General features: G+C 38.0%; 1 protein-coding gene across 1 annotated transcript; it reads right to left on the bottom strand.

The window, feature by feature from the left end:
* Positions 1-1,067: 1,067 nt before the first annotated feature.
* On the bottom strand, positions 1,068-15,139 carry rps6ka4 (ribosomal protein S6 kinase, polypeptide 4). The gene is made up of 18 exons (XM_080866071.1): positions 14,184-15,139; positions 12,853-12,924; positions 12,287-12,354; positions 11,727-11,877; positions 11,391-11,506; positions 10,069-10,176; positions 9,855-9,935; positions 9,414-9,517; positions 8,240-8,390; positions 7,979-8,140; positions 7,675-7,800; positions 5,913-6,046; positions 5,683-5,776; positions 5,405-5,575; positions 3,902-4,093; positions 3,662-3,821; positions 3,399-3,562; positions 1,068-3,303 (listed from the first exon to the last, which is right to left on the bottom strand). The coding sequence occupies exons 1-18, from the start codon at positions 14,269-14,271 to the stop codon at positions 3,091-3,093; spliced, it is 2,355 nt and encodes a 784-aa protein (XP_080722197.1). The 5' UTR covers positions 14,272-15,139; the 3' UTR covers positions 1,068-3,090.
* Between the last annotated feature and the right edge of the window lie 1,007 nt (positions 15,140-16,146).

A 16,146-nucleotide genomic window follows, 5' to 3' on the forward strand; every position in this document is an offset into this window, starting at 1 on the left:
TCACACCTCCAAGCTTTACAAAATGCTGCGACTATTAACACCACAGTGAGTACCCTCACATCACTCCTATTTTATATTCTTTATATCAGCTCCCAGTAGATTTTAGGATTCATTTTAAATTCTTGTGTTAACACACAGAGAACTAAGCAGCCAAGCTGCAGATTATATATCCCAGCTTCTTACAAAATACATTACTGCTCGCTGTGACAAGAATTTGCGAGGCATTCACTGTACACGTCTAAAGACTAGTGGTGTACAGAGCCTTTCAGTTTGTGGCACCAAGGCTGCAGAAAAGTCCACCACTACAACTATGGATAGTTGACTCTGTGGACTGTGTTCAGCACTTTGTGACTGTCCTAATTCAATTTGTGACTATCTTTACTTAATTACTTCTATAACAGGATATCAGCAATACGATTTAAGCGTGTGAAATGTCATTTCACCCTAGAAGAATCAGTGCTCTGTATCTTAAATACATGCAAGCTCTTGTTTTGCAAAAACTAAAAATGTGTATCAAAAGAAATTCTACACAAGAAACTATTTTAACTTCCTAAGACCCGAACTCTTCTACAGCATGCATTTTTAATTTCTCTTTGATATTTGGGCATATTGGGGCCCAATGAATGTAAAAACAAAGAATTACCAGATTCTTTTAACCTTATTTTTGTTTTTAAGAAAAATGAGATCCCCATATGAGGATATTCGTTTAAAATTTTGATAGAACAGTAGCAGTATAATGTCCTCGTAAGTGGATATCAGGCCCTTGTAGAGCAAAATTGAGTATTTTAGTCTAAATAACCCAAAATGTGATGTCCACATATGTGGACGCCAGGTCCTAGGAGGTTAAATCACAGATGTATGAGGGAATGTTGGCCACTTCCCTCCCTCTGTCAAAAAAAAGGTACATTCATAAAATAGCCTTAATCAAATAGAAGTGCTATCAGGGCTCGTGCACAATGAAGTATGTTTGAACAAATTCTCATTTGGGGTCTCCAACCCTCTGAGCACTGCGATTTCAAGCATTACAGCACAATTACAACACCGAGAAGACAAACCACACAGTAATCTATTGAAAAGTAATGTTTATTTTGCACCAGCCAAAAAAATAAAATAAAAACATTGCGGTGCAAAAAGACAAATCCCAGCAACAACACCAGAGACAGTGCAACTCAGTAAAATAATGCTCGGGAAAAGAGAAGAGAGAATATCTATGGCAACCAAATAATACCAATATCAATAAAAGCAGTTTCTTAAGTAAAAATACCAAACAAACAACCGGTTACCTTCAAACAGACAACGGCTTCAAACAACAACAGGAAAATATTACAGTAACTTGCAATTATGCTTCATCTGGTTCAGAAATATCAATACAACCAATCTCCCATCGCCACTCAGTTATCATACAGCAACATTCACGCCGGGCTGGTACACAACAAGAGCCAAATTATGATAATCCCATTACCACAGCATTAAAATCAATTACATGTAATAAATATCAGTGAAAGCACCTTTAAAGCTGAAATGTGTGTTAACTGATCAACTGACTGTGCAACATGTAAAAAAGAAAAAAAAAGAGGCAAGTCCATTAAAAAACATTACAATATACCACCCAAACAGCTGATCAATTTCAAATCATTACATACATTATTTTTTCTCTAAAGCATGATGATTATATACAAAGCTCTCATAGGATGGTGGCCCCATCCTTAAAAAAACAACCAAAAAAGTCACAATTAGGTGTCTCATTCTGAAACGTAATTTGAAGTTCAAAGCCATCAAATGTTTTAAAATCACTTCTGTGGAAAAATAAAGACGAAAGCCAGCCTGGATGAGCTTAATCGTTGAGCATCAACCTTGCAATCAGACTACCGCCCGCATTTGATACCATCAGGAATAAAAACTGTAATAATCATTCAAAGTTCACAAAGGCGATGTGCGTTCAAAATCACCAGCCACATTCGGCTTCCATCTACGTGCAAACACTTGAGCTGCACTTGGTAGCGTAGAAAAACAGAAAATACTCCAAGTAACTTTTTTTTCAATGACTCAAAGATACCAAAAATAGAAAAAGTTCTTACAGTCCATCATCACAACAGATTAGCATGCTAGAAATTTTCAGACAGGCACAATAGCGCGAGTAATATACAGCAAGTATGATGAAAATCGCACTCCACTGCATGTCTGCTTCTGTGTCTCCATGTCTTTTTTTTGTTTTAAACAGCTGCTACTGTTGGACACATCTTGACACACAATCAAAACACTTCTTCAGAGCCACATAATCCCAGCTCCTCAAAGTGTTCAGTGGGATCCGTACAGTGAGTAGTGTACTGCAGGTGCAGCTTCTTTGCAAAGACCGACAGCATTAATCATCCTATAGAATCCTTAAGGTTTTGCACCCCACAGTAATCTCTCTCTGTGCTCCATCCTTCCAGAAATTTGCTGCTTTTTTTTTTTTTTTTTTTTTTAAACCATTTGATCATTTGACATTCTCTGCAAACACCTGAATCTTGCTCGCTCTTAACAGAGCACAGTGTCGACTTCTGCAGTTTTTGTGTTAATCATTATATTTGTGGCAAAAAACTCAGCAGTACAATCAAAGAATTAAACCTGCAAATTACTGGAAGGACTGTTCATTTGCCATGTACAAATGTGTGCCTCTTCACAATGACTTAATGGATGTATTCACTTCTTTTGCTTTGTATATGGCTTCTGCTTATTTATGGCTCCTTTTTTCCCTTTTCCCTATGTAGCCAGGCACTGTTTCTTACCCACAGTGAAACCAGGTAAATGTCTCATTTTTAACTTTTAGTGTGCGATCTCACCAAAATAAAGTGAGTGAATACTGAATAAGTATTAAAAGTTTCTGACAGTCAGGTCTCCTCTTCCACCACAGAAAATACATGTTTTGTTTTTTAAAGAATACAGCGTTAGGAATGAAAACCTGCAGCTGTTAAAGTGGAATTATATTTTACATGAAGTGAAGACAGTGTTCTCATTTGTCAGTATGCTTTTGCTTTTTTTAACTGACTGCTGGAGGACGTTGTGCTACTGTACAAGCACGTAACACTTTCTCCCTGTTCTGTTGCCAGGCTAGCTCTGCTTTGGGATCACGGCTTGCTTTGGCTGTGTTTTGGATGCTGTTGCAGAGGCAGTGGATGAAGTGGAAGAAGACGAAGAAGAAGAGGATGAACTCCATCGGGTCTCTACTCCTGTGCTGGTCATCTTCATCTTTCGTCGTTTCGCAAGGGGAGCATTGTCGACACTTTTCAGAAAGAAGCCTTCTCGCTTACCTCGGTTGAAAGCCTGGTGAGAGTGGAAGGCGACAAAAGTGAGATAAAATACATTTATTTAAGATTCTTTCTGAGACCTTTTAGAAGTTTTTCACACCAATCTATTACCTTGTAGGTAGCATTGACATAAGTGCGGACAGTGGGCCCACTGGACTCGAGCACATCTGGCGTACACAAAGGAGTGGTGGACATGGATGCTCCACCCTGAAGCCAGCTGTTCTCTTTCAGATCAGAGAGTTTGAGACGGCTCTCTGGATCCACTGTTAGCAGGCCTTAAAACAGGAAAAGAGACACAAACAAGCAAGCAATAGAGGAAATTCAACAGGCATTTATCTCAACTAAAGCAAACTAAGAACAAACATATTCAGTACCTTTAACAAGCTCTTTGGCATCCTCTGACACACCCTTCCAGGGCTCCCCATCCAATGAGAAATCCCCCTCTTTTATTTTTTGCATGATGTCAGCAGCATATGATGAGGTCATTCCACGCTGCTCACTCTGAAATGGCACCTGGCCTGAGAGCATGGTGTACTGAGAAAGACGCACACAAGGGTCATTAGTATTCAGTCAGCCGAGCTATGATAAAAATCAACATATTCAGATTCAATTACCAGGATGACCCCGAGACTCCAGAGGTCACAGGCTTTATCATATCCTGCACTCTCGAAAAGCTCTGGTGCTGCATACTGCAGCGTGAAGCAGGGAGTCTGCAGGGGGGCACTGCCTGCAGGGCACAGGCGAGCAAATCCAAAATCTATTACTTTCAGCACAGAGTCCTCCCCCTCATCTGCAAACAGCACGTTCTGTAAGGTAAACAAACAAAAGCCATGAGGATCAGCTCTTATTTTACTTACACATTAAGATTCAATTTTCCTGACAGAGTAAAGACTATTAGTAAATACGAGTATGACAGCCACCACCGGTTGGCATGTACCAGAACTTATGTGTAAACAGACAGTGCAAATAAACAGTTCTAATCCTTTTAGGTGTGCATCAAAATAAAAGCCATACTAGAGACATCTTAAAGTTATTAGGTGATATTTGCCAACATGTCTCATTCACAATCATTATGCACACCATATAAAAGCCTTCTTCAGTTGATTAAACCGTGCAGCCATCTTAAGAAGGGTGTGTGTGTGTGTGTGTGTGTGTGTGTGTGTGTGTGTGTGTGTGTGTGTGTGTGTGTGTGTGTGTGTGTGTGTGTGTGTGTGTGTGAAATCTTCTGCTTTCATTTTGAAAAGCACCACAAAAGTCACATCATGTGCTGTTGTCGAGCAGTAGCCTGCAGAGGTCAAAAATTAAGCCAACATAGAAGTGCCAAAAACTGCTGTTCCTAAATCGGAAATTTGAGGCTGGCTCCTAAAACGATTCAGCCTTGACAGACTTCCATTAAAAAAAACAACTAAACAGCATTAAATGAAAACATGTTTATAGCCTGGTACAAAAGTGGTTTTGACGTCTGTGGACAGTTTCCAATTTTATTTTTGTAATTTTTTTCAAACTTATTCATTTAAATGTTGAAGTTACTGGCACAGCTGCTTTGGGTCCAACAAAAGGAGCAGCCAATCAGTGTCTGCTAGGCTTCACGTGCACCACTTAAAGTCACTGAACTTGCTCCCTCCTACATGTGTGTGCTGCTGGGGCCTTCAAGAGCATTTTAAATAGAATTATTAGACAAATAATATTTGTGCTTCAGTTTTGGTGAATTCATTTGTTTTTAGTGTGTTACCTCTCCTACGTAAGGCTAATTAGCAGATATCTGTGTCTGTTCATTGCTCACGTTTGGTAGTTGATACACCAGTCTGTCATTTGAAAACATTAAATTTATGGAGAAGCTTCAAAATGCAGTCCAAAAACCAGTGAGTGACATCATGATGGCAACGTCCATGTTTTGGACAATCAGTGATTGTCGCTCTCTCTTTTTAAAAAAAACCCTTTTTAACCCGGATTACATCATGTAAAAGTCATGCTGAAAAAATAATAACGTCACACACATCTCTCACATATGAGACAGCAGATCCCCAGTTACAAGACTCTTTTTTTCTACCTTTTTAAACATGCGTGTTATATATATATATTGTCAGGAATGATAAAGTTATCAAATCTCCACCCACCTCTGGTTTGAGGTCTCTGTGTACGACTCCAGCCTCGTGCATGAAGCTGACAGCTGAGACCAGGCTCTGTAACAGCTGACTGGCCTCTGCCTCGCCAAACAGTTTCTTCCTCTTGATCCTTTCCAACAACTCCCCACCTCGCAGAAGCTCCATCACTAAATATGTGTGATACTGACAGAGACATGCAGAGAAGGCCATGAGGGCTGATGTTTTTATGTGTAGCTTAATATTGACCAATACATCATTTTTATCTTTATCCTATGTATTGTCCATTCTACCTGATCAGTAAAGATGTCATACAACTTGACGATGTTGGGGTGAGACTCACACTGCCTCAAGGCAGCAATCTCTCTATGAGTGTTTGCCTCCATTCTAACAAAGAAAGACAACATTAAGGGCATTCAGTCACCTTTACGTTCCAGCGGTACTGTGATACAGTAAAGTATTGACACATGGACACAGATCTGTTAAAGAGCACTGTACTAAGAAGTATTTCATCTCTGCTCACCTACGGCTGACGATCTTGACGGCGTACTCATGGCCAGTTTGCTTGTGTTTGCATTTCCTGCACACAGAGAAACTACCCTCGCCTAGAGGTGGTCCTTGAAAACACAGCTCATAGTGCTGAAAAAACTGGGATTCCTGAACAAAAAAAACATAGCATTGAGCCATCAAAGGAGATTATTATACTTCAGGCAATAGACATGGCCCCAGCAAAGCTAAAGGGATATTTTGACCTTTACATGAAGCAACCTTGAAATTCAGCTCCCACATTTGTAAAGAGAAATACCTTAAAACTGAAAAAGTAATTTGGAAAGATAAAACATGTTGTACTTTGTAAAACACAAAGTTTTACAAAGTACAACATGTCATCAAACTCTGCGTCCTAAGACAGGTCAAACTGGTTAAGACATTTTGGCCTAAAACAGGAATGCTTGTTAAGCACTGTTTGTAAGCTTTCCTCAAAGTCCACATAATATGTTTTTGCCAATTTTCTGTCATATCTGTATATAAACCTTTACAACACTGTATTCTATTTTAAACAGAACAAAAATTTTAAATAAATCATGAAGTCAGCGTTTGTGCAAGTAATTTCTTTGAGAACAAAGCTCAGCCTTCAGATAGCTCCAAATTTTCAGTTTCAGGCAGCATTTTCTGCTCACTCATTGTCATCCGTAGATTATCTCTTATATCATCATCTTAGACAAACACATGACTCTGACTGTGAGCACAGAACGCTCACCAATCTGCTGTTCAAACTTCCTGTTTATGACAGGAACCCAATCAGATGACTTTATGAAGGGCTTTATTCAGATTGTGGGTAAACTCAGGGGCCTCATCTTGGCTCAGTATAAGGTTACACAGGATTATTTCGAAATATGAATATGCAAAGCTACTCTAGTACAGTCTGAGAGTCCGATCATTGAGCAGGAGCACAGTAGATCCACTTTAAATTGTGCCTCTTACATGAATATATTAATAAGTAATATGTATAAATTTATCACTAGCTGGGTACACTCTATATAAAGAGATACTTTTATTTTTAATTCCCCAACTATATAACTTGGATAATAGTTTTGCTTTAATTAGTATTTTATATGTAGTGCTTTACAAAAAAATAAACCTTATATCTTACACTGCTATTATCAGGGAAGGAATTACTATGAAGTAACAATTCTGGATTGATCTAAAAATACATTTCACATTTGCCTAAGGAGCTTGGAAAGAAAGCGACTCGACCTATTTAAATTCACTCTCTTTCCCAGCTTCACAGACTACCATGACCCGGAATACTGAGAACCTACACAGAAATTTTACTTTTGCATATAAACATAATTTATTGTTTATCACTGTAATTAGAATCTGGATGACAACAGTATTTTAAAATTCCAGCTTACATCTTTTATAAATCTAATAACATAAAGTAATAGCTGCGAATTTCTTTGACTTCTGGAAGATTTTGGAACATTTTTTTAAAAGACGAGCTAAAAATATTGCTGAGTTGAGTCTGACACCTTTCACACGCAGGTGATAAATGTCAACTAGACAGCCTGACAAACTTTTTCTGTTCCAAATAGATTTTTGTGCTGTTTACCGAGATCAGTACAAAGTGTCTTGAATATTATTTAATAATACAAAGCATCCTGTCAGATAAAACAAACCAACTTCAGTTAATAATTTAGCTTCTCCTGCTCTTTTCCTTCTTTTCTAAACAGTCCTGAAACCAAACATATCACAGAATTATTTGAAAACACCCATACAGATCATACCTGTAACATTGCGCTGCGTTGGACAGAAGCAGAAGCTGGTCGGTCAGCACCAATTTGGGTTTCAACAAAGTCTCCCATGACTGCGTTCTTATTGAACAAGATGGAGGGTGCAATGAAAGAATAGCCCTAAAACAGAGGAGATGTGTTAGGTGTAACTATGATGTAGCTCACTGAAGAATTATTACAGCCTTTACTTATTAACAAGCACTTGTTGCACTTTTCAGATTGTAAAGTTAAATAATGCTTACAGGTCATGTTTGTAGAAACATTTGATAGAATCAGTGTGGAGGTGATGATGACTGACCTGGAACAGACGATCTGTGCTCGGGGGTGTGCTGGCTGGAGAATAAACAGGATCCATCCCAGTGAATTCCTCTGCAAAGTTCCCCACATCGAGTTCGCTCTTCAGCTCTGGCTTGAATGGACTTGCAACCTTCTTTTGTGCTAAGTCATCCCAGTTCAGTCCCTGTGAGGCAGAAAAGGAGAATGAAAGAGTTACAGATGAATGAACTGAGGTTACAGGGGAAAAGATGTTTAAGTGATAGACAGTTAAGGGACATCGGACCTTGAAGAAAGGATGTGCCTTGATATCTTCAGCCCCCCGCGGTCCAGATCCCAGCCTCTTGTGGGGATCTTTCACCAACAACTTTTTCAGCAGATCCTGAGCAATGGGTCCAATCATAGAGGGAAACGGCGGGTCACAGCGCAAAATACGTCTGAAGGGCAAAGGGAAGATATAAACATTTTGCTAACATACAGAAACAATGGACAAGAATACAACTGTGTCAACATTCATGCTCCTCCAATAATGGCCGATAAGATTTTTTACACAACATGAGGCACAAAATTATTCTTGGGATCATGCAGAAATTGTGGCATCACATACTTTGCCCAGCAAAGCTGCCACTAACTCTATTGTTTACAACACTCTCAGTACTGTTTCAGCAGCACTGAAAGTGTCGCAAACAGAAAACACATCACAGTTTGAGCAACTAGTTTCTGAGCCAACTAGTTTCTGAACTGCTGTTGTGGAAACTTCATCAGCAATGACCTTCATGTTTTCCTTTTCTATATACATTCTTTACAATGTAAAGAATGTCAGTCAATAATACACAACGCAAATTTAGAAAAACTTGGGATGAGCTAAATATAAATGCTGAATTTCATAAACCCATATTTTATTCACAATAGCACATAGAAGAGATGAATATTGTCCCATTCTTATCTGATATAGGATCCTATGTTCCTCTAACTCAGGGGTCCCCAACTCCAGGCCTCGTGGGCCGGTGTCCTGCAGTTTTTAGATGTGTCCGTGATCCAACACAGCTAATTCAAATGGTTAAATTATCTCCTCAACATGTCTGGCAGTTCTCCAGAGGCCTGGTAATGAACTAATCATTTGATTCAGGTGTGTTGACCCAGGGTGAGATCTAAAACCTGCAGGACACCTGGAGGAGGCCTGGAGTTGGGGACCCCTGCTCTAACTGTTTCTTTTCAGTGTCTTTTGTTGCCCCTGTTCAACTTTTTAAGATGTGCAACTACACTAAATTCAAATTTTTCTTAAAATGGTACATTTTCTCAGTTTTTTAGGTTCATTAATTCTTTTTCACTCCCATAAAAATCAGCATCAGCCGATGGGTTCATTTATTAGTAAAACACAGCTAATAACAGAGACAATTTGAATGAGTTAAGAAGGGCCAGGCAGATGATTTATGGAGATGGGATTGCACAGTACTCACTTTGACACCTCGCTTTGGGAGTTCCTCTCTCCCTCCAGGGTAAAAGGAGACGCACCTGTCAGCAACTCAAACATCAGGATCCCAAGACTCCACCAATCTACTGACTGAAGCAGAATACAGCTTGAAAAGCACAATAAAGAGGACAAGGAATTTTCACTGTGAATTATTTAAAGGTGGGTTTTTTGAGGCGGTACTGCCTTCCATAACAAAGATATTAAAGTCATCTTTGATTCACCACACTGGCCCAAAGTCATGAGTCTTAAAGCATCTGTAGTGTTAAATGTTTAAGCCTTCCCCGTACACTGATACATGTAAATATAAACATTAATTTAAATATTATTTTGTGCACAATATGTGACCATTCAAAATCTTTCAAATAACCGATGATCTTAACACCAAAACCTGCATTTGCTCCCTTGTTATTCTTTTTTTTTTTTTTACCTTGCCATGTCCTGATTTCCCTCTGATGATTTCAGGAGCCATGTACTCAATGGTGCCACAGAAAGAGTAGGTCCTCCCCTTCTGTGATGATCAGAAAACAAGCATACTTAAAAAAAATGTATTTCAGTTTGGATTGTGGTAACAGTTAAACACCCCAGGTATTATTTACATGTACACATTGCTATGCTCACACTGTAGTTTTAGATTTACTTACATCTTCTTCCAGAAACTCTTTGCTGAGCCCAAAATCTGTCAATACCACATGGCCATCACTGTCTAGAAGAATGTTTTCCAATTTGATGTCTCGGTACACAATCCCAAGCTGTACACAATGAAAATTTACCAGTGGCATTCATGTTAAAAGCTGTAATTTGTGAACAGAGACAGCAGGCAGTGCAAACAGAGAAACCCTAAAAACATTTTTACAACCAAAAAGGAAAAAGTGGCCACTTACGGTATGTATCTGTTATTTTTTAGTAATCACAGCATTTTCTAATCCCAGCTAGGGGTCCTAATCCCAAAATGTGTCAAAACAAATAACTGTCCAAACAACAGCAAGCCTATAATGCAGGAAATACTAGTCCCCAAAGTTGCTGTTGTTAAAATGCTTTTATTTGATATTATTTATAAAAGGAACGACTCATGAAAGTCTGCAGGATTTTCAGCCAATGTGGCTGGACAATTTCTTTGGACACTAATTTAAACACAAATCGACTATCTCATAACTTAAGTGCTGCAATGTGATCTTAGGATACCTAGTGAAGGTCATAATTTACAAAGAGATGGCTGAAATGCTTCCAAATAAAACCCTCAAGAACACACTCGTTATGTTTTAAAAAGGACCTTGAAAATGCACCCAATCACCCTCCATGTAGTGGTTTGTGTAACTACTCAAAGAAGTCATGAGTATCATTTAAGGCCACTGGTGCACACCTACTTTAAAGATAAATCTAAAACTAAAGTAGCTGTGAAACATCATTAGGAAACCACTTCTATGAGCTTCAGAATATTTCTCACAATAAAGAAACTCAGACTTCCTGTTCAACACTAAATGACAAAAGCTCTTTTCAGACATGGGGTGCATAATATTGCTGGCTTCAACAGACCGTTTACACAATGAAAATTTACTGATGTCATTCACTTTAAAAGCAGTATTATCTGAGCAGAGAAAGCAGCATGTGTCATGTATACACAGAAACACAATACTGCTGACTTTATCAATCTGTATACAACAATGTGAACGCAACCTAGTGTTTATGGAGCTAACGTAACATTAATCTGGTGAATAAAGTTAAATGCTTAACAGAAAGGCTTACTTCTTTAACCATCAGCTTGTTTTGATGAAACCAGAGCTAAAAGACCACAACCTAGAGCTTAAAATAGGAGTAAGTTGGGGTTGCGTCTCTGGCCTCACAACCCCAATTCTATGAAAAGTATCATATTGCTAAAATGCTTAGTTTGTGTAAGCAGCAGGCTCTAGCCAAAATTAAAGAAATAACTCTAGCATGTGTAAAAACTGGAAACAATAATCCTCACCTTGTGCAAGTGTTCTAGAGCCAGAATTATTTCTCCAATATAAATCTGTACTGCCTCTTCTGGAAAGTGATCCCGCTGGTACAAATGAGTGAACATCTCCCCACCGCTCACATAGTCTGTACTCACACACACAAACAAATACACAGGGAGCTTGAATAGACATAATACAAAGAACTACACAAACACACATTGTCCAAAAAAGAAAAAAAAAAAGAAATGCCAACAAAAACACATACAGTATAAGACAGAAACATAAAGAAGACCTTCAGTGTTTCAAGAGAGAAGAGTTCTCTATATTTGGTACATTTTTCCCAGTGTCCCACCCCGGTGTCTCACCCAGGATGAGATGTAGTTTGCTCTGAGTCTGAAAGGCATAGTGAAGAGTAACCAGGAAGGGAGACTGGCGGATGTGCTCCAGGACTTGTCTCTCAGTGCGAGTATGTTCTGTTGTCTTTGCCTTCTGAACGATAGCTGCTTTCTTTAACACCTAGGGCAGTGACCAAAATAAATTAAACTTCTCCATTCCTTCCGTGAACTTTCAGTGAATGGCACTTCGCTTTGGGGTATGTTGCAACATGCTGCAATCATGTCCAAGAGAAGGACATTATACAACCCAACGGCTTGCATCAAATCCAAAACGAGCAAATAAAATGGAAAAAAAAAAAGATCATTTCTTGGTTTTAACATCTGATGTGCTGTCACTGTACCATGTTTAATCTAATATTGGCTTTAGATAATTAGCCAACTCATTTACATTTTACACAAAATGGTTATAAAATGTTAATAAAATCATAATTAATGACTTATTTTAAAGCACAGACTAGTAATTTACATTTTTAGCTAAAAAACCTGCTTTAAAATGTACATTCATTGAATTACAACACTAATAAAATTACCTTCATAGCATAGAGCTGGCTCACATCATGGCCGCTGTTCTTCCTGACCAAAAACACTTTCCCGTAAGCTAGACAAACAAATATTGAAAATTACTGCTGATGGTAAACAAGCAAACAGAGCAAACACAGATACACCATCGGATTGTGCCTAAAAGAGATGGTTTCCACTTCAAGACATAAATACTCGGTGAACAGGCAGCAAGATTAATCAAATCTGCAGAAATCTGAATCATTCTCACTCATTAAATTTAATTAGGTGTTCAACTGTTGATGGAAATAGCCACCAGGATCTCCTGTAGCTAATCAGTAACATCAACAGCATATGGATTCCCTGTTAATCATCAGATATTTTTCATGCTGTAACATTTAAATGAGAATATAAATGACATGAAACATTTTAACTTACAAACTACAAATATCAATTATAAACACTTTGCCTTCAAAATACTATCCAAGCCAGGGGAATCAACCAAGTCTGCTTTAAGTATATCTCATACCAGTACTTGACCTTTGACAACAGCTTCATCTTCATTTCATTCTATTCAGTGCTACATGCAGATCCTTACCTCCAGTGCCCAAGACCTTCAGCAGCTCAAAGTTCTCCATGCCGACTCTTTCAGTGTGACCTGTGAAGTTAGCTAGTAGTAGAAAGAAAAATAAAAGACAAGAACAGTGTTTACATTTCTATTTCTGTTCAAGTTTTTGTTTTAAAAAAGACAAGCCACACTGAGCTCTATCTTTTAAGGGAAGCTTTCTACACAAATAAAGTGGTGTACTTTTCTGGCTGGTTTTTCCCAAGTATATTAAAATACAAAAAGACATACCATATGTCTTGATATTAGCAAATGCTTTACCAATGTGCCTTTTCTTGTGTTATAATCCATGAATGCACTTTGATGTACCCTCTCTATAGATTAAAAGGTTGCTCTACTTAAAATCTACAATCTATCCAGTGAGCCACTAAGCAGATCACTTCACTTCACCTGTGACAGCTGGTGAAAAACATCCACTCACACTGTTTATTACACTACAGCCACATTTACAGCTTGACTTTACTACTCTTGGAGGGAGAGTACAACAGCAATTCTCTGATTTACTTGATTTTATCTGTGAGGATTTTTCTTTGTAAATTTACACTCTAAAATCAATTCAATGACAGATGCATTTAGTCTCTAATGCAAGCTAGGTGACCTAGATTGATTAAAAGCAAGTAACACGACAGAGTCTTTACAGAACAAAAAATATTTTTCATATTAAAGCAAAAATACTGATAATCCATTACAATCTTGAAAAATATTGGCTCGTTAATTTCTAATGCCCCCCAAACAATCTATTTTAAGTTTATTAAAGTCTAAGATGATTTTATTGTTTCTGTACACTATAGACTTTTCACATGCCCCTCAGCCTCAAAACAAACACACATTCACACAAAAGCTTAGCAAATAGCTAAACCAGATCACAAAGCAATGTTACACAAATCAAAGAAAAATCTGAAAGAAATGTAACAAAGTAATATCAAAGAAAACTGATTTTTTTTTCCCATTTAAATGGAGTATGTTTAGAGAAACATTTTTTGGTTACATTATATTTCGCTGCTTTATAACTTTAATATAATGGAACTCCAGTGTGTGAATATATTGTACAGCCCACATATATATACACATATATATGGAAAAGGAAAAGTATTTTAAAATCGGATAAACGTTTTACAGAAAAAAAAAACTGATGTGGTGATGTTAGCTGTGGGGTTGAATCAGCACATCAAAAAAGGAACAAACTGCATTCGTGCGGTGTTATTTAAATGATGAGATGAATTACAGTACACAGATGTTTCCTTTGTGGCTATGGTTATTATTATGATTACATACAGTGATAACAGACAATATGACTGACTTACCATTGGTGATTTGGTGCTTGACAGTACAGGCCCTTTCATTTGTTTTTCCATCAGAGTCTTCACTACTATCAGATGCGTCCCCAGACATATTTTAAAGAAAAGTGGACTACAGACTTTGCGATGAAATTGGTTTGTCTGGTGTTTTCTTATTTACGAGATTTTGCGTTTTACACTCAGCAGTTAAAACAATCTACTGTGGCTGCATTGTGAAGGAGACAAGGATTATCAAAATGAGCGGACAGCTGTATTCCAGACAATGCTGTTGCCCAAACCTTAATCCCCACTCGTTTGGCATCCTGGTGTTTGGCATTATTTATCTCATGTGATTGGTCGAAATCAATCAGAAAGAAGATTCATATTCCTGCTACTTAGAAGATGTTGTTTTTTCCCGTTACTGTGTCAATGATCGTCGGTATTAATTACGTAGTCTGAGTAACTGTATGTGTTATCTGCAGTTGAAATTTAACTAACAGTTTAAGTTGCTAATGTTAGCATTAGCTAAATAACTAGTCATTATTCATAAGTTAGCTGACGTTAATTGGTAATAACGTTAAACCTTCGGTTATATAAGCGACTGGTCAAAACAACGCGTTATAGTCGGTGTGTAAACAGCTTCAACGCTAACTACCGTATAATAACAAGACGTGTTACCTAGCCAGCTGGTGTGGTAGTAAATTGGCAGGGTAGCGGTAGCAGCTAACTAGCAAATGACTGCATTTGTCCGTCAAAGTTTGAACGTTAGCTAACCGCTGGTGTTTTGTTAGCAGTGTTAACTGGCCTCTTCAACTACCAGCGAACTGACCATGTTGGAAAAGGCCAGTTTGTGTAGTTCCTTGTCTTCTTTGTCACCAGTAGTCACAAACTAATATATTCGTCCATTATAAAAAATTTTACATCTCACTTTATAATTTTTGTCAGCGCCTAGCAAACTGCTAACACCAGGATGCTTCCGACACAACCTGGGCGACGGTCAGTCACGTGAACTACTGGAGTGGGCGGAGCGAGATTGCTCAAGAGCTCAACGAAATCTGGCAATTCTGTGCCACAAACACTAGCTCAAGTTTTGCCCAGTAGTTACAACAAATGTCAAATGTTTTCTCTCCATTAATTAAAAAAAAAAAAATCTACTAATGTTTATGCTTTTCATTTGTTCTGCCACACTTTGTCTTCCTTTAGAAAAAAAAAAAAACTAACATTTTCCAGCATGCTACTAATGCCTATGTCTCTGTACGTTTAAATCTTATTTTATACCTAAATTCACAGGGGTCTAGATCAGTCATTTTATCTATCACTGGTATGCAAGTAGTGCAAGGTATTGAAACTGTAGGTCTACCCATCTGCCGACTCAGCGTCATGAAAAAAAGCCACCACTTCCTTTCAAGATACATTCAGATACTGTATATTTCACAGTACAACTGGTTTCCATTAGTACATTACACTTCCATGGACAATTCTGTTTACATCATGTGAGATGTGTGTACTTTATGATTACAATGGGGACTTGAATGATAGAAATGCCCTATTTCGTTGCTGTGCTGCACAAATAACTACATTTTATTATTCTACTGTGTATGTGTGGAAACAAAAGGCATTACAATAGAATATTTGAGTCCCTCTTGGAAACCGTAGCACAAAGATACTATGACAATGTTGTAACTTTGAGGTATCTGAAGCCACAAATTAGCAAAATTGTGGCAGAATGTTAGTTAGAAGTATAACTTTTCTTTTCAGAGGAAAGACAAGAAAAAAAAAAAAGAAAAGAAAAAAAAAGCTGAGCTGTCACAGAGAGGACATGTAACAGCAGTATGTGCAAAGATAAAGCAAAACGACTTTGCTGGGTGTGATGCACATTAGCAAGTTGTGACAGGGTGCAATGGGGTTAATCTAAGTTAACGCACAAGTCAACACACTCATCCAGCATGTGCTAGCACTGAAAGGTAAATCCACCCTTTAACTATCACAT

The sequence above is a fragment of the Rhamphochromis sp. 'chilingali' genome (assembly GCF_963969265.1).
Source record: "Rhamphochromis sp. 'chilingali' genome assembly, chromosome: 19".
NCBI classification, from domain to species: domain Eukaryota; kingdom Metazoa; phylum Chordata; class Actinopteri; order Cichliformes; family Cichlidae; genus Rhamphochromis; species Rhamphochromis sp. 'chilingali'.